The sequence below is a fragment of the Schistocerca cancellata genome, chromosome 2 (genome assembly GCF_023864275.1).
Source record: "Schistocerca cancellata isolate TAMUIC-IGC-003103 chromosome 2, iqSchCanc2.1, whole genome shotgun sequence".
NCBI lineage: Eukaryota > Metazoa > Arthropoda > Insecta > Orthoptera > Acrididae > Schistocerca > Schistocerca cancellata.
Genome location: NC_064627.1, coordinates 225395960 through 225419320, shown reverse-complemented (window position 1 = coordinate 225419320; position 23361 = coordinate 225395960). Strand labels below are relative to the sequence as shown.

Genomic DNA, 23361 nt, shown 5'->3' with positions numbered 1-23361 from the left:
GTCCTTATATAACAGAAAATGCTATGCAATCGTCTTTACATGTGCCAGACTGTTGAACACAATTTACAGTCAATAATAACAATAACCACCACCACCACCACCACCACCACCACCAAAGAGTCCTCATAACAACTAGAAAAATAATAAAAAGGGTAGTGAAAAAAATGTGTGTGTGTGTGTGTGTGTGTGTGTGTGTGTGTGTGTGTGCGCGCACGCACACGTGTGTGGCCATGGTACATACAATATTCTATGTATCAATCCTATAAAGAAAAGAAAAATTACAACAGATATCATAATATTATTATTTTTCAACATTAATTTTTGTCAGTATGCCATATCTCCTGTACTACTTAATCAAAATTAATGATTGAGACATCACTTTCATTCGCCACTAATGATGAAAAATATTCAAATAGTTGAAATTTATAAAAACAGTACAGAGGATGACATCTAATGAGAATCTAGTTTTACTATATGCACAACAGTGGTTGGAGTTTTCTGCTTTCTTTAAGCAAGCGTAATGTACTGCGCGAATAAACTGTATTAAATCAAGATTCATCATCATAGTAAATACTGTTTACTTCTAAAATGTATACATTTAACTTTTAATTCGTCATTACCTTACAACATTTGCAACGTTACATTACACACACACACACACACACACACACACACACAAAGTGTGTGAAATCTTATGGGACTTATCTGCTAAGGTCATCAGTCCCTAAGCTTACACACTACTTAACCTAAATTATCCTAAGGACAAACACACACACACCCATGCCCGAGGGAGGACTCTAACCTCTGCCGGGACCAACCGCACAGTCCACGACTGCAGCACCTTAGACCGCTCAGCTAATCCCGCGCAGCCGTTACATTACACCCTTCCTATGTCAATACCATTAATCTGCATCACCAGCAAAGGTAAAATAAGTTTTTGCAGGTGGAATGTTTATTTCTTATAAATTTTAGGGCCCCATACCTCAGTTGGCACAAACAGAACTCTTATAGGATCACTTTGTTGTCCGTCTGCCTGTGTCTTCTCTGGAAATGATAGACATATCACATTTAAATTTATGCCACACATGATGGACTATGGTCCCTTGGCAGTATAATAAACATTTTAAGCAAAAGGTACGGTCATTTGTGTCACATAGTTTGAAACGTGTCAGCTCACTTGTCTAAATCTGTAAGGTACTTACAGTTGACCCAGAATCATGAAATTTGGCAAGAAGCAAGGTTTCACAGTACAAGTACAGGAAAGAATCTGAAAATTGTTAATTTGTAATTATATCACACAAAGAAGATTTCTTATGTCGTATGTTATCCAATGTCAAACTTGAAATTAAAACAATCAGCAGTCATTTAAGAAAAGTCATTTCTTGCCTGATGTTCGACTTTTACCATTGTACCCCAGTCATCCTGAATGGGAGAACTGCTGATTATTATAATAATGGTCGCCGGCCTCCTGCATGACTTTATGAGGCAATTATATTATCAACATTAAAATAGTCTCAAAAATCTGTGAATCCCTGGGATTTTATCTTGCCAGTATCAATGTCTATAATACAAACTAACACAAACATACACACAAAATTCAAGCTTTCGCAACAAACTGTTGCCTCATCAGGAGAGAGAGAAGGAGAGGGAAAGACGAAAGGATGTGGGTTTTAAGGGAGAGGGTAAGGAGTCATTCCAGTCCCGGGAGCGGAAAGACTTACCTTAGGGGGAAAAAAGGACGGGTATACACTCGCACACACACACACACACACATCCATCCACACATATACAGACACAAGCAGACATATTTGGTCTTTAAATATGTCTGCTTGTGTCTGTATATGTGTGGATGGATATGTGTGTGTGTGTGTGTGTGTGTGTGCGCGCGAGTGTATACCTGTCTTTTTTCCCCCTAAGGTAAGTCTTTCCCCGGGACTGGAATGACTCCTTACCCTCTCCCTTAAAACCCACATCCTTTCGTCTTTCCCTCTCCTTCTCTCTTTCCTGATGAGGCAACAGTTTGTTGCGAAAGCTTGAATTTTGTGTGTATGTTTGTGTTAGTTTGTGTGTCTGTCGACCTGCCAGCACTTTCATTTGGTAAGTTACATCATCTTTGTTTTTAGGTATATTTTTCCTTTGTGGAATGTTTCCTTCTATTATATATATATATATATATATATATATATATATATATATATATATATATATATAAAAAAGAAAGATGATGAGACTTACCAAACAAAAGCACTGGCAGGTCGAAAGACACACAAACAAACACAAACATACACACAAAATTCTAGCTTTCGCAACCAACGGTTGCCTCGTCAGGAAAGAGGGAAGGAGAGGGAAAGACGAAAGGATTTGGGTTTTAAGGGAGAGGGTAAGGAGTCATTCCAATCCCGGGAGCGGAAAGACTTACCTTAGGGGGAAAAAAGGACAGGTATACACTCGCACACACACACACACACACACACACATATCCATCCGCATATACACAGACACAAGCAGACATTTGTAAAGGCAAAGAGTTTGGGCGCCCAAACTCTTTGCCTTTACAAATGTCTGCTTGTGTCTGTGTATATGCGGATGGATATGTGTGTGTGTGCGCGAGTGTATACCTGTCCTTTTTTCCCCCTAAGGTAAGTCTTTCCGCTCCCGGGATTGGAATGACTCCTTACCCTCTCCCTTAAAACCCATATCCTTTTGTCTTTCCTTCTCCTTCCCTCTTTCCTGACGAGGCAACCGTTGGTTGCGAAAGCTAGATTTTTGTGTGTATGTTTGTGTGTCTATCGACCTGCCAGCGCTTTTGTTTGGTAAGTCTCATCATCTTTCTTTTTATATATATATATATAATTAAGTTTATATGGAATCCTCAGGACACGAGTCCTCCTCGTTCTTTTTTTCTTTTGTATTACAGGTTTCCATAACGAAATGAGACACAACATGCAGACTGAGAGGGAGACCTCCAACTAGAGGCTGTTCCAGAACAACGGAACGTGTCACACACTACAGAAAAAGAAATACGAGACAAAGTGATGAATGAAGACAATTCAGCAAGATAGCAAGCTCAGTGCAATTGCAGACAAGACCAATTCAATTCTCATCGGCAAACAATAGTGCAAGACGACTTTTTGCTGCCAACTTACCTACTTCTCCATCAAAATATCTGTGCCAAAAACATATTGTTCTGTCCCTCTTTCCCCCAAAGACAATGAAGTGTAAACACACTGTGTTGGCAATATGGATCAAATGTGCGTACATTGCTCTGCAAGGTTGTTTGCAATGGAGTTCAGTGACAATTCCATTACTACGTGTTGCCACAAAGGAAAGGTTAACTTAGCACCCATTTTAGTTTGTGAAGGATTTCAAAACGTCAGAGCAGAACACTGACTACAATAAGAACTACCTATCAACTATTAGACAATTTAATAATGCTCTGGTATTTGCATCAGTTCAATTTAACTTGGCTCATCTTTCTGGCAGTGGTCCATTCTGTTTTAAAATACACGGGCAGGTGTATTGTAGGGAAGGAAGTTTGCAACCTCCTATGGGAGTTGGTTATAAACATAAGAATAATCTACTTAATCATTTAAAGGCATTTACTTTCCTTCAAAGAGGTGTCCATTACTCAGGAACACATTTTCAACAACTTGCCAGCAACCATAAAAAGTGATGTTACAAAAAGTGTTACTCAGGAGGACCCTGAGGAAATTGCTGGTACCAGACTGCTGCTATATCATCAAATCTCTTCAATCTAATTAATGTATATGACATGAACAGGGACCAGAAAAATTTTCATTTGGAATTAATGCCAATTCTGCATCAAAATTCAGTATTTCCAAATGAATGCTATTTCGTAACAAACTGTCTCCAGATGAACTATTTTGTCAGATATAGTTTGTAATATCTTCATTTTCTGCATACAAATACACTCCTGGAAATGGAAAAAAGAACACATTGACACCGGTGTGTCAGACCCACCATACTTGCTCCGGACACTGCGAGAGGGCTGTACAAGCAATGATCACACGCACGGCACAGCGGACACACCAGGAACCGCGGTGTTGGCCGTCGAATGGCGCTAGCTGCGCAGCATTTGTGCACCGCCGCCGTCAGTGTCAGCCAGTTTGCCGTGGCATACGGAGCTCCATCGCAGTCTTTAACACTGGTAGCATGCCGCGACAGCGTGGACGTGAACCGTATGTGCAGGTGACGGACTTTGAGCGAGGGCGTATAGTGGGCATGCGGGAGGCCGGGTGGACGTACCGCCGAATTGCTCAACACGTGGGGCGTGAGGTCTCCACAGTACATCGATGTTGTCGCCAGTGGTCGGCGGAAGGTGCACGTGCCCGTCGACCTGGGACAGGACCGCAGCGACGCACGGATGCACGCCAAGACCGTAGGATCCTACGCAGTGCCGTAGGGGACCGCACCGCCACTTCCCAGCAAATTAGGGACACTGTTGCTCCTGGGGTATCGGCGAGGACCATTCGCAACCGTCTCCATGAAGCTGGGCTACGGTCCCGCACACCATTAGGCCGTCTTCCGCTCACGCCCCAACATCGTGCAGCCCGCCTCCAGTGGTGTCGCGACAGGCGTGAATGGAGGGACGAATGGAGACGTGTCGTCTTCAGCGATGAGAGTCGCTTCTGCCTTGGTGCCAATGATGGTCGTATGCGTGTTTGGCGCCGTGCAGGTGAGCGCCACAATCAGGACTGCATACGACCGAGGCACACAGGGCCAACACCCGGCATCATGGTGTGGGGAGCGATCTCCTACACTGGCCGTACACCACTGGTGATCGTCGAGGGGACACTGAATAGTGCACGGTACATCCAAACCGTCATCGAACCCATCGTTCTACCATTCCTAGACCGGCAAGGGAACTTGCTGTTCCAACAGGACAATGCACGTCCGCATGTATCCCGTGCCACCCAACGTGCTCTAGAAGGTGTAAGTCAACTACCCTGGCCAGCAAGATCTCCGGATCTGTCCCCCATTGAGCATGTTTGGGACTGGATGAAGCGTCGTCTCACGCGGTCTGCACGTCCAGCACGAACGCTGGTCCAACTGAGGCGCCAGGTGGAAATGGCATGGCAAGCCGTTCCACAGGACTACATCCAGCATCTCTACGATCGTCTCCATGGGAGAATAGCAGCCTGCATTGCTGCGAAAGATGGATATACACTGTACTAGTGCCGACATTGTGCATGCTCTGTTGCCTGTGTCTATGTGCCTGTGGTTCTGTCAGTGTGATCATGTGATGTATCTGAGCCCAGGAATGTGTCAATAAAGTTTCCCCTTCCTGGGACAATGAATTCACGGTGTTCTTATTTCAATTTCCAGGAGTGTATTTTAAAGTTAGCAATTTTTGGTTACTGATATTGGGACATCTGGTGAACTGCAATTTGGAAGGATAATGTGAATAATGTGTTTGCAAAATAAAAATGCAATGACGTACGTGTGTGCTCAATGCTCTGGAGTCACGTCAAATGCAGGCAGTCTAACAGTTTCTATAAGAAACACAACGCACAATGTAATGTAGGGCTCATTTGTGGGACACAGCATTTTGGAACAAAGAAACTCGTATGTCTGTCTGCCAGTTAAAGTTCAAAGGTTGGTGTTTCAACTGTAGTTCTGTCAAATACCAACAAAGGTCAGGCCTGAAACATATCTCATTTACAACTTGGGTACTATGCAACTGAGGTTGGCTGTTACAGAATGCTGTGTGTTGTGTGTTGCTCATTGTTCTTCTTTATTTTGGAATGGGTGAAGAGATTAATACTGACCCATCATGGACTTCCAATTATGACCATGAACACCAGAAGGGATTGGTGATCCCTGTTGCCAAAGGTCAGTTCTGCTCTCACAGAGAGACAAGACATGGCTACCCGGAGAGAGGGAGGTGGGTCTTTTTTTCTCCACATCCCTACTCTCCTGCCTGGCAGTCTTAATTCTAGTTTGTTTATACCCATGACTGCCAGTTTATGGTGTCCACACTCTGCCCTACAGTAACCAGAAAACCAAACCTGTCAACATATTTAGACTACACGAGAAGTCTTTTCCCAACATACAAATAGGGTTATTTTCAATTCTACTTCTACATTAAGTGCCTTGTTGGTTCTGTCTGCAGTGCTGTCAAGTATAGGCTGGACACACATGAATTCCAACAGAGGATGACATCAATATTCTATTGATTTTGTAATTATAAACTGGCTTGGAAAAGTAAAATGATGTTGAGAAACACCTTAAATCAGAGAACCATTCTGTTCACTGGTGGAAAAATGCTGCTGTTTCCCTGAAGAAACAGTAATTTAATGTATATTAAATTGAGTCAAAAGAAGTAACAAGAAAAAACAATTTCTGGGAAAACAGTTTTCAATTGCTCCCCAACCACAAATTTTCTTTAACAGTCAGTTTGGTTCAAATGGCTCTGAGCACTATGGGACTCAACTGCTGAGGTCATTAGTCCCCTAGAACTTAGAACTAGTTAAACCTAACTAACCTAAGGACATCACAAACATCCATGCCCGAGGCAGGATTCGAACCTGCGACCGTAGCGGTCTTGCGGTTCCAGACTGCAGCGCCTATAACTGCACGGCCACTTTGGCCGGCCTAACAGTCAGTTTCAGAGCACTAAGGCTTCATCTTCAGGCATTCAGTGTGGCAAAATTTTAAATTTGTACCACCACTCATATAAAAATATTTGATGCAAATTTCATCAATTTCGGATGCTACATTTTCACGTGGCTAAACATTAGGAAGACATACTCATTTCACATCTAAATAGAATTGACAGTACATCTCGAATTTAATCACCAGTTTCAGATGCTCAATAGTTGCCTCTAACCATTTGGTAGTCCTTAATTGTATAGATAAAAAATCTACTCACCAATTGGTGACAGAACACACACATAAAAGACTGTTGCGATTGGCAAGCTTTTGGAGCCAGCAGCTCCTTCAGTTGAAGGGGAAGGAAGAAGGGTGAAGGAAAACGAGTGGAGAGGTCTAGGAAAAGGGCTAGATTTTGGGAAAGTCAGCCAGAACCATAGGTCAGGGGAGACTTACACTAAGTCTCTCCTGACCTACAGTTCTGGGTGCCTTTCCCAAAATCTAGCCCTTTTCCTAGACCTCTCCAGTGAATCTGAGTATATAGTCAGAAATTTCTAACCGCTATCTCTCATGTGGGACAAATGATCATTTAAAATTGATAAAATGGAAAAAAACCATGATATATCATACTATTTTAAAACAATAGCAATCATGAGCAAAGAAAGTAATCTTAAACTGTTAAAAAAGTTAGTGTGATGAATGGACGTGCTGTTCACTGTGGGGCAAAGAGGTGGAAACATTGCAAGTTCCAGTGCTTTCAAAGCAAGCAATTTTCCTGTGTATTAGGGGCAAGGAGAAACACGAAAGAGCTGATACAATATGCCATATCATGCTGTAAATAAATACTGTGTCCTAACTGTGAGCATGTGTTAAATATGTATATTTCACTTGCATGAAATTGCACAATTTTATCAGGAAAATATCTTATAAAATAGTGTCCAAGAGTACCTGCACTGCTTCTTCTAAGTTTGTGCAATTATTCTTGTCCAGCTCCATTTCCAAGAGTTTTATCTCTTCTTCCAAAGCATTCAAATCTTCCTCATCAACAGGATGTAGTTGTTCTGCAACAAAAATTTTAAAACTTCTACGTGAACTTTAAAAGACGGGGACAAAGGCAAGAACTACAATTTTCATTTTTATGGCATAATAACAATGATAATATAATCCAATTAACTCAATAAATTTTGATCAGATTTAGAAAATTTAAAAATTTCACTGCATGTGAAGAGATTTGAACCTATGACCTTCCACATGTCAGGTCTACATGCTAATCACTACGCTATGATATCACGCTGCAGAGAGTTGTATTATGACTCTGGCAACCATGTCGGCTTCCTGCTGTGTCATGTGATGCTTACCTAATGCAAGCCAATCTCTGTGATTGTAATAACTGTATGTGTGGAGCTGTATCATGTCTTGGGCAGAAGTAGCCATTAATTTTTGGTTAGTGCTGTGTATGATATATGCGTATTTCATTAGTATCATCTTTTGAGTGTGTGTGTGTGTGTGTGTGTGTGTGTGTGTGTGTGTGTGTGTGTGTGTGTGTGTTTTCTTCATCTACATGAAAGCAAAAAATCTATACACAAAGCAATTTACGATAAAAACATAAAATAATTACAATGTATATAATGTATACTTAGTAACGACTTAATGCCTATTGTGATAATGAAGCATGGCTTCAGAAACAGAAGCAAGTGAAATACTTAAGTTGCTAAGGCAACAACTAGCTGATGGTATAAAATGTTATTGAAAGTATTAATCCAAAATTAGAAGAAACAAGTGTCCACGTAACAGCAGATTTAAAAGATGAACTGAAAGAAAATAATGACAATGACAAAACATTATTTGCCACTTTAAACACTAAATTCAATACTGAGCACAAATTTTGAAATGTTATCTTCGACCTTACAGAGCTCAGGCGTATCTATTAAAACCTTAACAGACAAACTGGATATTATAAATACTACAATAGAAGATGTTTTAGATGTTATGTTTAATGCAAAACAGGATATCACACAAGAAACTATTATTTTCGCATCTCACAACTACCCACCCGACCTGGTACAGAAGCAAATAACCAGAACCACTTCCTCATCCCCTCAAACTCAGAACCTCCCACAGAACCCCAAAAGTGCCCCACTTGTGACAGAATACTTTCCGGGACTGGATCAGACTCTGAATGTGACTCTCCAGCAGGGATACGACTTCCTCAAATCCTGCCCTGAAATGAGATCCATCCTTCACGAAATCCTCCCCACTCCACCAAGAGTGTCTTCCCGCCCTCTACCTAACCTTCGTAACCTCTTGGTTCATCCCTATGAAATCCCCAAACCACCTTCCCTACCCTCTGGCTCCTACCCCTGTAACTGCCCCCAGTGTAAAACCTGTCCCATGCACCCTCCCACCACCACCTACTCCAGTCCTGTAACCCGGAAGGTGTACACGATCAAAGGCAGAGCCACGTGTGAAAGCACCCACGTGATTTACCAACTGACCTGCCTACACTGTGAAGCTTTCTATGTGGGAATGACCAGCAACAAACTGGCCATTCACATGAATGGACACAGACAGACAGTGTTTGTTGGTAATGAGGATCACCCTGTGGCTAAACATGCCTTGGTGCACGGCCAGCACATCTTGGCACAGTGTTACATCGTCCTGTTTATCTAGATACTTCCCACTAACACCAACCTATCAGAACTCCCAAGTTGGGAACTTGTCCTTCAATATATCCTCTCTTTCCGTTACCCACCAAGCCTCAACCTCCACTAATTTCAAGTTGCCGCCACTCATACCTCACCTGTCACTCAACAACTTCTTTGCCTCTGTACTTCTGCCTCGACTGCGACTGACATCTCTGCCCAAACTCTTTGCCTTTACATATGTCTGTGTGTGTGTGTGTGTGTGTGTGTGTGTGTGTGTGTGTGTGTGCGCACGCGCGCGCCCTTTTTTCCCCCCTAAGGTAAGTCTTTCCACTCCAGGGATTGGAATGACTCCTTACCCTCTCCCTTAAAACCCACATCCTTTCGTCTTTCCCTCTCCTTCCGTATTTCCTGATGAAGCAACCATGGGTTGCGAAAGCTTGAATTTTGTGTGTGTGTTTGTGTTTGTTAGTGTCTCTATCAACTGGGACAATTGATCACACTGAAGTACGGGATATCATACATAAATAGAAAAGATAACTTGAAATTTTGAGATGTACTCTATTGTTGATGAAACACAAAACATAACTAGCTGATGTTCTTGTTCTTAACTATTAAGAATCTTTGTTTGTTATATGCTAATAAAAGGAAACTTGAGGCTTGCCCTAAAGGAATAAATCTGTAAAGTTCCTTTCTTTATCCACAAGGGTAACAATCACACAATGTGTACTGGTAGTATCAATAATTCAAGTGAAACTATACATTATAGTATTTAAGCAGCACTTATTAATAGTGTAACAAAATAATACAACAATTATGTATAATGTGTACTAAGTGGCAACCTGGGAAATGAGAAGAAAATATATTAATATATGTAGCAATGAAATAAGGAATAAAATGAACAGAAAAAGGAAATTTAATAAGAAGGCAATTATGTGCCATGAAGTATGTTTAACTTGTATATTATAAAAAAAAAATGATAAAGCGACATGTTTAGCTAGAGTGCAGAGCTATGTAGTGTATCAGGATGTTGGGGGTCAAGTCCTTTTTTTGCTGTATGAAGGAATGCCGTGTCAACAAAACACATTCACAACGTTTAAGTAAAGTGGGTGGGTGGGTGGGGGGGTTCAAATATTGACAGACATACTGTGCATACCATCTCTCTTCCTACAGAGAGGGTGTGTGAGGAAAGATGTAGCCCCAGCGCGTGGACGCCAGGAGAATGCTGAATACTTGCTGGGCGTCTGGTATGCAAGTCCATGGAACCACAAGACGTGCACAGAATAAATGGAATTATGGAATCTCTCAGGAGGAAAACAAATTATGTTTGTTGACGGTAAAATAAGAAAGCTTTCATATTACTGTTAGATAGGTGGCATTCTTGTTTGAGTTTCATAGAACAAGAATGTATTGGCATCATGTTAATGGACTAAACTGTAAATTCAGGTATGCAATAAACATCTGGAAACAGATGGTTGAAAGTAAAAATATGTGTACAGTTTGCATTTGATAATTTGGTATAAGTCCTGCAGCAGAGAAGATGCTTCGGAGAAGTCTGCATGGGTGTGGCACAATATAACTGGTCCTAAAATTCTACACAGCGACCAAAATTACATAAAAACCAGATTCATCAAACACAAGGTAATTATTTAACAGAACATTGTGATGCAGGCTACAAGATGCAAGTGAAATAGTACCGAGTGTTTTTTTTTTCTTTTTTTTCTTTCCGAGTCATCAGTCTTCTGACTGGCTAGATGCAGTGCACAGCAAAATCCTCTCCTGTGCCAACCTCTTCATCTCAGAGTAGCACTTGCAACCTATGTCTTCAATTATTTGCTGGATGTATTCCAGTCTCTGTCTTCCTCTACAGTTTTTGCCCACTACAGCTCCCTCTCGTACCATGGAAGTCATTTCCTGATGTCTTAATAGATGCCCTATCATCCTGTTCCTCCTCCTTATTCGTGTTTTCCACATATTCCTTTCCTCTCTGATTCTGCACAGAACCTCCTCATTCCTTACCTTATCAATCAACCTAATTTTCAACATTCGTTTGTAGCACCACATCTCAAATGCTTCAATGCTCTTCTCTTCCAGGTTCCCCACAGTCCATGTTTCACTACCATAGAATGCTGTGCTCCAAATGTAGATTCTCAGAAATTTCTTCCTCAAATTAAGGGGTATGTTTAAGACTAATAGACTTCTCTTGGCCAGGAATTCCCTTTTGCCAGTACTAGCCTGCTTTTGATGTTCCCCTTGCTCCATCTGTCATTGGTTATTTCACTGCCTAGGTAGCAGAATTCCTCAACTTCAACTACTTCGTGACCACCAATCCTTATGTTAAGTTTCTCATTGTTCTCATTTCTGTTATTTCTCATTACTTTCATCTTTCTTCAATTTACTCTCAACCCACATTCAGTAGTCATTAGACTGTTCATTCCATTCAGCAGATCTTTTAATTCTTCTTAACTTTCACTCAAGATAGCGATGTCATCAGTGATTGTACCATTGATATCCCTTCACTTTGAATTTTAATCTCACTACCTTTCTGCCACCATGAACCATGGACCTTGCCATTGGTGGGGAGGCTTTGTGCCTCAGCGATACAGATGGCCGTACTGTAGGTGCAACCACAACGGAGGGGTATCTGTTGAGAGGCCAGACAAACACGTGGTTCCTGAAGAGGGGCAGCAGCCTTTTCAGTAGTTGCAGGGGCAACAGTCTGGATGATTGACTGATCAGGCCTTTCAACACTAACCAAAACCGCCTTGCTGTGTTGGTACTACAAACGGCTGAAAGCAAGGGGAAACTACAGCCGCAATTTTTCCCGACGGCATGCAGCTTTACTGTATGGTTAAATGATGATGGCGTCCTCTTAGGCAAAATATTCCGGAGGTAACATAGTCACCCATTCGGATCTCCGGGCGGGGACTACTCAAGAGGAAGTCGTTATCAAGAGAAAGAAAACTGGCGTTCTACGGATCGGAGCGTGGAATGTCAGATCCCTTAATTAGGCAGATGGGTTAGAAAATTTAAAAAGGGAAATTGATAGGTTGAAGCCCAGACCACGTAAGAAACAGATTTCTCGATCGCTTGATCTAGCAGGCAACCCTTGTCAGGGAACGGCCACCAGGCGGCAACAGCGTCACACCCTTACTTCTGGAATCAACCACTAGGTGGTACTCCGTTCTGTGAAATATGTGGCAAAATCGGCCGAACGCGTGCAGCTTTCCACTGCTCAGCATTTGTGAAGTACAGCTGTTTCTGACATACCGGTGGTAGAGCATCGAGTCGTCATACCGAGGACCTACGAGTATATAAACTGTGGAAGGAGTAGACGAACAAATCCTGAACTAAAAATGTTCATATTTCCCATCAAAGATAAAGAAAGGTTACGCGAGTGGATTTTAAATTCAGGTAAATTAATAAATTAGTTATGAGTAAGAATTAATAAAGATCCACAAGCATTCGATCCTATTTAAATTTTGTCAATGTTATATTCGATATAACGTGGCAGCCCTTCCTGTACAAGAATCATATCACATAATTTTTAAATGAAATCTTTGCTGCGATTTGGACTTTTTAAAACTGTTTATTCACTTCACTATCGTAATTTTGGGTGTAGAGGCATTTTTGTGTGCAATGTGAAAACTGAAACCAATATAACATATAGATAACAAAATGCAAAGCATAGTGTGGTAACATTTGGTAAACAATTTAAGAAGCATTACCTTACAAGACCTTTCCCTTGGTACTTGAAAATGGCTCTAGTGCTGAAATCGCAACAGTGAAATAAATGAATAATAGTCGTCATCTAACTGCTAGATCATCGGTCCCTCTAAATCCTGGTATATACTAGAGCGAACGAAGTGAACGAGTGTAAAACCTCGTTTACACTGCTGCAAACGAGTATTCATAGATAATTCGCCAATGTTCACTGCCATTCATTTATACTTGTGAACAAGTGTTTATATTGGAATGAAGGGAGGAGAATAGAAGAGAACGAGCACAACATGCAAACTATAGACACTGCCTATTTTAATTTTTTTTTTTTATCTGTGCGCTAATAACCCTCACACAGCTTTCACTTGAAAACAACACTGCTTATGATAACAGGCCTGCGTGAGTGCGGATATCCCCAGTTATAACTGTGTTGCAGATAAAAGCGTACGTCTGTTGCGAATATTTGCGGGTTATCTTTACACTGTACAAAGCAAATTTTTAACATAATTATGGTTTGTCATCTGTAGCTCTTCAAAGTTGACACCGCCAAAATATGCTCGAAAAACACTCTTTCACTTGTATATTACCGCGTTTGCAGCCCCCTTTCAACAACAATCCAAAATTCATCATTTTGTGCCACTCTTATATCATTTACGATAAGTTACATGCAAAGTAAAAGAATTTAAGTTTGAAATGACTGTCACTGAAATATGTCCAGACTTAATTCGCATCATAACTGAGTGCACATTTTGAAAACTTTCTAGTGTTAACCTGCACGTGGAGATCTTTTTTACCACCACCATAATCCATATCAGAAGAGCTGTATAGCAAAGAGGAAATAGACGGCATGGAAGGCGAGTGTAAAACCCTTGCGACTGCAATACAGTCTGCATTTAAACAGTAACTCGCAAGAAATGTTTGTGTGTTACTTTTCGTTTATTTCATTTTGCATATGATTGTGAGAATAAACTTGGTTTGTAGAATTACAGGAGTTAATCTACATTCTTAGATTGAAAACTCGGGAAAAACCACAGCCGATCATGAGCTACAGTCAGCATTTCGCGCGCAGCGCTCTAGCCGAACACAAATCAGCGTCATTCACGTCACCAAAGATACAGCGTTGCCAATTCCGCGACATGGACAGGTCAGTTAGCATTGTAGCGTCGCCTGTGACATCTGTTGACCGACGGGAAAACTATTTTTACGGTTGCCTGTTCCGCCGTAAGGATGGTCAATCTGTTTCTTACGTGATCTGGGGTTGAAGTTAGATATAGTGGGAATTAGTGAAGTTTGGTGGCAGGAGGAACAAGACTTTTGGTCAGGTGAATACAGGGTTATAAATACAAAATCAAATAGGGGTAATGCAGAAGTAGGTTTAATAATGAATAAAAAAAATAGGAGTACGGGTAAGCTACTACCAACAGCATAGTGAATGCATTATTGTGGCCAAGATAGACACACGAAGCCCATGCCTACTACAGTAGTACAAGTTTATATGCCAACTAGTTCTGCAGATGAAGAAATTGATGAAATGTATGACGAGATAAAAGAAATTATTCATGTAGTGAAGGGAGACAGAAATTTAATAGTCATGGGTGACTGGATTTGAGAGTAGGAAAAGGGAGAGAAGGAAACAGTGGGTGAATATGGATTGGGGGGGGAGAAATGAAAGAGGAAGCCGTCTGGTAGAATTTTTCACAGAGCATAACTTAATCATAACTAACATTTGGTTCAAGAATCGTAAAAGAAGGTTGTATACTTGGAAGAATCCTGGAGGTACTAGAAGGTATCAGATAGATTATATAATGGTAAGACAGAGATTTAGGAACCAGATTTTCAAGTGTAACTCATTTCCAGGGGCAGATGTGGACTGACCACAATCTATTGGTTATGAACAGTAGATTAAAACTGAAGAAACTGCAAAAGATGAGAATTTAAGAAGATGGGACCTGGATAAACTGACTAAACCTGAGGTTGTACAGAGTTTCAGGGAGAGCATAAGGCAACAATTGACAGGAATGGGGAAAGAAATACAGTAGAAGAGGAATGGGTAGCTCTGAGGGATGAAGTAGTGAAGGCAGCAGAGGATCAAGTAGGTAAAAAGACGAGGGCTAGTAGAAATCTTTGGGTAACAAGAAATATTGAATTTAATTGATGAAAGGAGACAATATAAAAACGCAGTAAATGAAGCAGGCAAAAAGGAATACAAACGTCTCAAAAATGAGATCGACAGGAAGTGCAAAATGGCTAAGCAGGCAAGGCTAGAGGACAATTGAAAGGATGTAGAGGCTTATCTCACTATGGGTAAGATAGATACTGCCTACAGGAAAATTAAAAAGACCTTTGGAGGAAAGAGAGCCACTTGTATGAACATCAAGAGCATTGATGGAAACCCAGTTCTAAGCAAACAGGAGAAAGCAGAAAGGTGGAAGGAGTATATAGAGGGTCTATATAAGGGCGATGTACTTGAGGACAATATTATGGAAATGGAAGAGGATGTAGATAAAGATGAAATGGGAGATACGATACTGCGTGAAGAGTTTGACAGAGCACTGAAAGACCTGAGTCGAAACAAGGCCCCAGGAGTAGACAACATTCCATTGGAACTACTGATGGCCTTGGGAGAGCCAGTCCTGACCTAACTCTACCATCTGGTGAGCAAGATGTATGAGACAGGTGAAATACCCTCAGACTTCAAGAAGAATATAATAATTCCAATCCCAAAGAAAGCAGGTTTCGACAGATGTGAAAATTACTGAACTATCAGATTAATAAGTCACAGCTGCAAAATACTAACGCGAATTCTTTACAGACGAACGGCAAAACTGGTAGAAGCCGACCTCGGCGAAGATCAGTTTGGATTCCGCAGAAATATTGGAACACGTGAGGCAATACTGACCCTACGACTTATCTTAGAAAATAGATTAAGGAAAGCCAAACCTACATTTCTAGCGTTTGCAGACTTAGAGAAAGCTTTTGTCAATGTTGACTGGAATACTCTCCTTCAAATTCTAAAGGTGGCAGGGGTAAAATACAGGGACCGAAAGGCTATTTACAATTGGTACAGAAAGCAGATGGCAGTTATAAGAGTCGATGGGCATGAAAGGGAAGCAGCAGTTGGGAAGGGAGTGAGACAGGGTTGTACCCTCTCCGCGATGTTATTCAATCTGTATATTGAGCAAGCAGTAAAGGAAACGAAAGAAAAATTCGGAGTAGGTATTAAAGTCCAAGGAGAAGAAATAAAAACTTTGAGGTTCGCCAATGACATTGTAATTCTGTCAGAGACAGCAAAGAACTTGGAAGAGCAGTTGAACGGAATGGACAGTGTCTTGAAAGGAGGATATAAGATGAACATCAACAAAAGCAAAACAAGGATAATGGAATTTAGTCGAATTAAGTTGGGTGATGCTGAGGGAATTAGATTAGGAAATGAGACACTTAAAGTAGTTGCTATTTGGGGAGCAAAATAACTGATGATAGTCGAAGTAGAGAGGATATAAAATGTAGACTGGCAATGGCAAGGAAAGTGTTTCTGAAGAAGAGAAATTTGTTAACATCGAGTATAGATTTAAGTGTCAGGAAGTCGTTTCTGAAAGTATTTGTATGGAGTGCAGCCATGTTTGGAAGTGAAACATGGACGGTAAATAGTTTGGACAAGAAGAGAATAGAAGCTTTTGAAATGTGGTGCTACAGAAGAATGCTGAAGATAAGATGAGTAGATCACATAACTAATGAGGAGGTATTGAATACAATTGGGGAGAAGAGGAGTTTGTGGCACAACTTGACAAGAAGAAGGGACCGGTTGGTAGGACATGTTTTGAGGCATCAAGGGATCACCAGTTTAGTATTGGAGGATAGCGTGGAGGGTAAAAATCGAAGAGGGAGACCAAGAGATGAATACACTAAACAGATACAGAAGGATGTAAGTTGCAGTAGGTACTGGGAGATGATGAAGCTTGCACAGGATAGAGTAGCATGGAGAGCTGCATCAAACCAGTCTCAGGACTGAAGATGACAACAACAACAACAACAACAACAACAACAACAAGAACAACCGAACCTTTGTCTTAGTTCCATCATTGCTTCTTCAATATACAGATTGAACATTAGGGGTGAAAGACTACATTCCTGTCTTACACCCTTTTTAATTCAAACACTTTGTTGTTGGCCGTCTACTCTTATTAGTCCCTCTTGGCTCTTGTACATTATTCATCTCTCTCTGTAGGTTACCCCTATTTTTCTCAGAATTCTGAACATCTTGCATCATTTTACATTGCCGAACATTTTTTACAGGTTGACAAATCCTATGAACGTATCTTGATTTTTCTTTAGTCTTGCTTCCATTATCAACTGCAACGCCAGAAGTACCTCTCTGTCTTCACCTTTCCTAAAGCCAAACTGATCCTCATCTAACACATGCTCAGTTTTCTTTTCCATTCTTCTCTATATTATTCTTTTCAGCAATTTGGATGCTTCAGCTGCTAAGCTGATTGTGCAATAATACTCATGCTTGTCAGCTCTTGCACTTTTCATAATTGTGTGGGTGATACTTTTCCGAAAGTCAGATGGTATGTTGCCAGACATATACATTCTACACACCAACGTGAATAGTCGTTTTGTTGCTATGTCCCCCAATGATTTTAGAAATTCTGTGGAATGTTAACTATCCCTTCTGCCTTGTTTGATCTTAAGTCCTCCAAAGCTCTTTGAAATTCTGATTCTAATACTGCATCCCCCATCTCTTCTAAATCAACTCTTGTTTCTTCTTCTATCACATCGGACAAATCTTCCCCTCATAGAGGCCTTCAATGTACTTTTTCCGTCAACCCACTCTCCTCTGCATTTAACAGTGGAATTCCCATTGCACTCTTGATGTTACCACCCTTGCTTTTATTTCACTGAGAGTTGTTTTGACTTTCCTATATGCTGAATCAGTCCTTCCGGTGATCACTTCTTTTTCAGTATCTTCACATTTTTCTTGCAGCCATTTTATCTTAGCTTCGCTGCCCTTCCTATTTATTTCTTTCCTCAGTGACTTGTACTTCTGTATTCCCAAATTTCCCTGCACATTTTTGTACTTCCTTCTTTCATTAATCAACTGAAGTATTTCTTCTGTTACTTGGTGATACCAAACTAAATTGAACCAACTAACATGAACAAAAGCCAAATAGATATTTTTTTCATTGTGAGCGATTGCTGGTAAAATGACGTCAAGATAATTGAATTTGGCCAGCTTGGTGGTAGTGGATTCTAGTGTAGAGAGGCATTGTGTTTTACGTTAGTAAGGAGTTTCTTACCTTTTGTTCACTTTGTCGAGTAATACCAATGTTTGTTTACAACCAATATAGACGATGATGTGCTGGGAATTACCTTTGTCATATGACTGGGTACAGCAACAATCCAGCTTTTTGTCTAGCAGTGAGCACAGAAAATACCTTTGCAGACATATGTGACATCTTGCTATAAACCTCATTAAATTTATTGCTGGCCAGATTGAGAAAGGAGAACCGTTACCGAGAGAGAAGCTGATGGATTATTAAGTTGATAGTGTAAAAATTACACGAGGAGGAACATGATGCTTGCACAGAGTGAGTTTCAAGCATCTTTCCTAAAGATGAAGAAGCTGAGTGCATACAATAAATATCTCGCTGACAATATACCGTATTTACCCATTTTACATTTACAGATGAAGTTTTGGCTACTGAAGTCATGTGCACATTTATTTTGAAGAATTCGGATACTCACTCTATAACATGCTTGAGATTTCCCAATAAGCTGAAGTGCTCAATTCAGTATCAATCTGGCTCAATCAATCACGTGACATTTGTTTTGCGCGGCACTAATGCCAGGGATACATAAGAAACTATGAACTAGATGCCACTACTGTCTATTGTTAGGTTTAAAATCTGACCAATTCTCTGAAATACAACACGACATAGCATTAAATTCTGTCATCTTACAAACTCTTGTTGTATCTCAACAGGTTTGCAATAAAAGTTCTCACACATGTATGGATACTGTACAGAAATATTTATGCTGTTTTTTAATTAAAGGTAATACGGAAAGGCGAAAATTTATTTCTTCAAAAAACATCATGTGATTCTGAGCACAAGTCACCAAATCATTTAGTTATCAGAGACTGTAAGTAGTTTACAAATCAGAAATTTGACCGTTGTTCATGTACTAGACAACCGGATAAAAACGTTACCACCTTTTAATCAGCTTTAGAACAAGGTGACATTCAGATGAAGCAAAAAAGAAAATTAATCCAGAATTAAATGTCTAAAAATCGAAATAGATAATATTAAGCTGACTGTAATTGTTATTGTGAGAACAAATTACAGCAGCAAGACTCGCCTTGGAGGGAGTGCCAACAGATTATCACTAGATTGGAGGACAAGCGAAAGTCTGAGAATTGGACTGAATCGTGATTGGGATCTTTTATTTATGTGTTAGTCAATCTTGTTACATATGACCTGCACCCTAGCAATTTGTTTCACAATTGCTGAAGTACAGCACTGCAAAAGGATTGAAGAGGGAACAGTGACACCAGCTTGGCTGCAAACTAGGATAAGGATGGGGTATGGGGAGAGGAGGGTGGTCAGTGGGCAGCAAATTTGGCTGTTCTGCCAACCAAGGGACTCTATATCACGCACTTGGGATGTTTGTGAACATTTACCACATTTAAACTACAGTTTGCCTGAAGTCATTTGAATTGATTATAAAATCAGACAAAGACACAATAGCATACATTTCTGCAGGAGACAGTAAAAGTACAGATAGGGGTCAGTGACCCATTTACGTGTTTCCTGCAGCAATATTGTTGATGCTCACTGTGAGGTATGATGGGAATGAAAGGGAGTGTGTCACCTGCTGGTGGTCGTGCACAGTCAATGAGAGAGCAATGGGTAGATGATTTCACAGCTGTGTTATTAGGATGGTGATGACAATTAAAAATATTGGTACCTCTCACGAGACACTTAATTAACAAAAAAGGTAGTGACAAGAAAAATTAATGTAAACCATTTCTTTTTGTTTATTTTATTTCTCCTTGTTGTATCAAAATGCAGGCAATCAATAACTTGCCTTAGTTTAGAATAGGTATAACACTAAAGTTTTAGGCAGATACTTTATGTCAATAACACAGTTTGTAATTTTGATTAGTCAGAATATGCTAAAAATAAATTTTCCTCGAGGAGCTGCTTAAAAAATGGTGGTTGTCTTATATTAAGGGCTGTCTTGTTGTACTCGGTAAATATGGTACACAAATGTGCTGTTAGGCAACAATTTCTGCAGCAATGTGAACAATAATAAAGAAGTAACTTAGCAAAATCTTCACAACTTTTGTCCTACATTAATGCACCTTCAAGTCTAGCAAGAAAATTTTGGAGGAAATTGTTCTGTCTACAGTACTTGGTTTTAAAAGGTGGCAGAAAACACGAATCAAATTGTGTCGAAGAGACATAGTTTCAAGGAAGGTATCTTACATTTTATAACCAAAAGAAGCATTAGAATTAAAGTTGTCAAACAAAACTTGCATTCATAAACAACAAAATGTGAACAAACACTGTCAGGGGGAGAGGCAGAGGCAGAGAGAGTACTGTAAAACAAAAATTGCTGGTCTATGCAGAGCACTGGTGTACAGACTTGTAGTGTGTGACACTGTTCCACTCTTTACGTAAGAATGCCAGAGTGTACCCTGTTACTACATCCTCTGGGCATTTACAATGGTACTGCTACACTGGACAGGTCTTCAGTCTGCTTTGCTGGCGAATACAAGCTTAAGGAACTGTAAGTACAAGTGCAACTTTTTGGGGTTCTCATTTGTCGTAACTACCTCTTCATTGACTGTAATGACAATCTATATAGAGGTAAATTGTTTTGCAGGTGGAACTATACATTTCATGTACTGATCAGTAAGTTCTGCAAATATGAATGCCATCAAGCATGTCTGGAATGAATTGGGCAGATGAGCTGGAGCCAGTCACCCACAAGCAGTGACTTTTCCAGACCTCTACACAGTTCTTTCTCAGGAATGTGAACGATCTTCTATCTAATGGAGAGTATATTACACGATTACAGGTAAATGAAAGTGTGAGATAAACACTGCAAATGTGAAATGCTGGTACATTGAGCAATGTAACCGCCACAAATGTTGAATGCAAGGAAGCAAACAAGCATGCATTACATTGTACAAGTGCCGGATGTCAGTTTGCAGGATGGAGTTCCATGTCTGTTGCACTTGGTTAGTCAATAAAGCAACAGGTAATGCTGTTTGTGGAAGGTGCTGAAGTTGTCGCCTCTGATGATATTCCATATGTGCATGACTGGAAAGAGACCTGGTGATCGTGCGGGCCAAGGCAACGTGTTGACACAATGTAGAACATGTTGGGTTACAACAGCTGTACATGGGCAAGAATTTTCCTGTTGGGCACACCTCCTGGAATGCTGTTCATGAATGGCAGTACAACAGGTTGAATCACTGGACTGATGTATACATTTGCAGTCAGGATGCATGGGACAACCACAAGTGTGCTCTTGCTGTCATACAAAATTACACCTCAGACCACAGTATGTGTAGTGTGTGTATCATGCAGGTCCTCAACTGGCCTCCTCCTAATCAATAAACAGCCATCACTGGCACTGAAGCACAGCCAGTTTTCATCAGAAAACAGAATAGACCTCCACCCTGCCCTCCAATGAGCTCTCGCTTGACACTATTGAAGTCACATATGGCAGTGGTTTGGTGTCAGTGGACTGCACACTACAGGGTATCCAGCTCGGAGCTCTTTGAAGTAACAAAATTTTAACAGTCTGATATGTCACTGTGGTGCCAAATGCTGCTCATATTGCTGCTGCAGATGCATTACAGTGCACAGGAGCCGTACACTGAACACAATGGTCTTCCCTTTCAGTAGTGCACTGTGGACGTCCAGGGTGCAGTCTTCTTGCAACTGTACATTCTCATGACCACCACTGCCAGCAATCAAGTACATTGGTTTCAAACTCAGCAAGGTGGTGATGATGGTGTCTTTGTCGCCTCAAAGGCATTCTCGACAAACATCAAATCACCGCATCGGATCTTGAAGGTTACTAACACTCGTGATTGTAACAGCATGTATTTTAAGCAAGCCTGATTTGCATCATCATGTGACTGGTGTGACATTTGAATAAAAATTTTTCACATGTAGAAACATGCCTACCATCTTTCTTTTGTACTGCACAACTTCTTCTTGGTGTACGTCACCACCAAGAATGAGATTGTAGCTAGATATTATCTTACATCTGCATCTACAAACATACTCCGCAAGCAACTTATGGTTCATGATGGAGGGTACCATGTAACATTACTAGTCATTTCTTTCCTATTCCATTGGCGAATAGCTATTTTGTCAATGCAGAAGATATTTTCTGTATTTTTTACTTTCAATTCTTTCGTTTTTGTAATGCACATCCTAATTTCATAACTTTTCTGATTATGGGTTTTGGACACTTTTACACCAAACAGCTCGCACATAAGCTTTACTTCTTTCTGTAAACCTTTAGACATCCAATACAGGAAATACACTCATTTCTTGACTGTGCTGTATTTTTGTACATCACCATACATACACCTGGCACTATTCAAACACTAAAACATATTTTCTAAAACTTACTTAATTTTTCTTTAAGCTCCTCATTTTCTTTGTTGATTATCCTCTCATCATCTCCCTCAGCATAGTCATTCCAAATTTTATAAATCTTCAATGAATGCCAAAACACTTCCTGCAAAAGAGGAAGATCAACACACAGATAATGAAGAACTCTGTTTTATAACAAAAACATCTAAAGTACTCAAACTCACAGAAAGATACTGACGAGAAATTCCTCAGAAAACTACTCAGATTCACAAGCACCAAATGAAGAGGAAACTGCTAGATAAATGTAACGGTTTCAGAGTAACTTAGCATAAAAATTTTAAGAGAAATTTATTTGATCATGCAAAACATTTGGAAAGCATAAAATTCTGGATGACTGGAAAACCGCATCAATACATTCACTATATGAAAAGAGAGACAGAACAGATGTTTATAATTACAAAAGGATTCTCTTCTACCTGTGCAATACACAGTTCTACTCAATGTCTTCTGAAACTAAGCCAAGCGCCAACTGGAATCCAAATATCAAACAGGTTTTAGATAAAATAGATATTGCCAACAACAAATTTTAGTTCCGAAATTAATTCTCAGGCAACAAAATGTTGTAAAAAGAAAGCAGTTTATACCTCCCTAGATTTAAAAAGAGCTGATGACTCAGTGGACCATAACTATCTCTTCCAAATTCTGAAAGAATACGGCATGAACTTTATACCACTGCAATTATAAGTTAAAAACTAAATGGTACAAAA

The 23361-nt window shown here is 40.3% G+C and overlaps 1 protein-coding gene across 1 annotated transcript in view; it reads right to left on the bottom strand.

Moving 5' to 3' along the window:
* The window catches only part of LOC126161552 (kinetochore protein NDC80 homolog), a 194681-nt gene that overhangs the window by 104307 nt on the left and 67013 nt on the right, over positions 1–23361 (bottom strand). The window contains exons 7-8 of the mRNA XM_049917486.1: positions 22631–22739; positions 7561–7673 (exon numbers count right to left, since the gene is read on the bottom strand). Coding sequence (XP_049773443.1) covers positions 7561–7673; positions 22631–22739 — 222 coding nt within the window. The remainder of the gene's footprint in view (positions 1–7560; positions 7674–22630; positions 22740–23361) is intronic.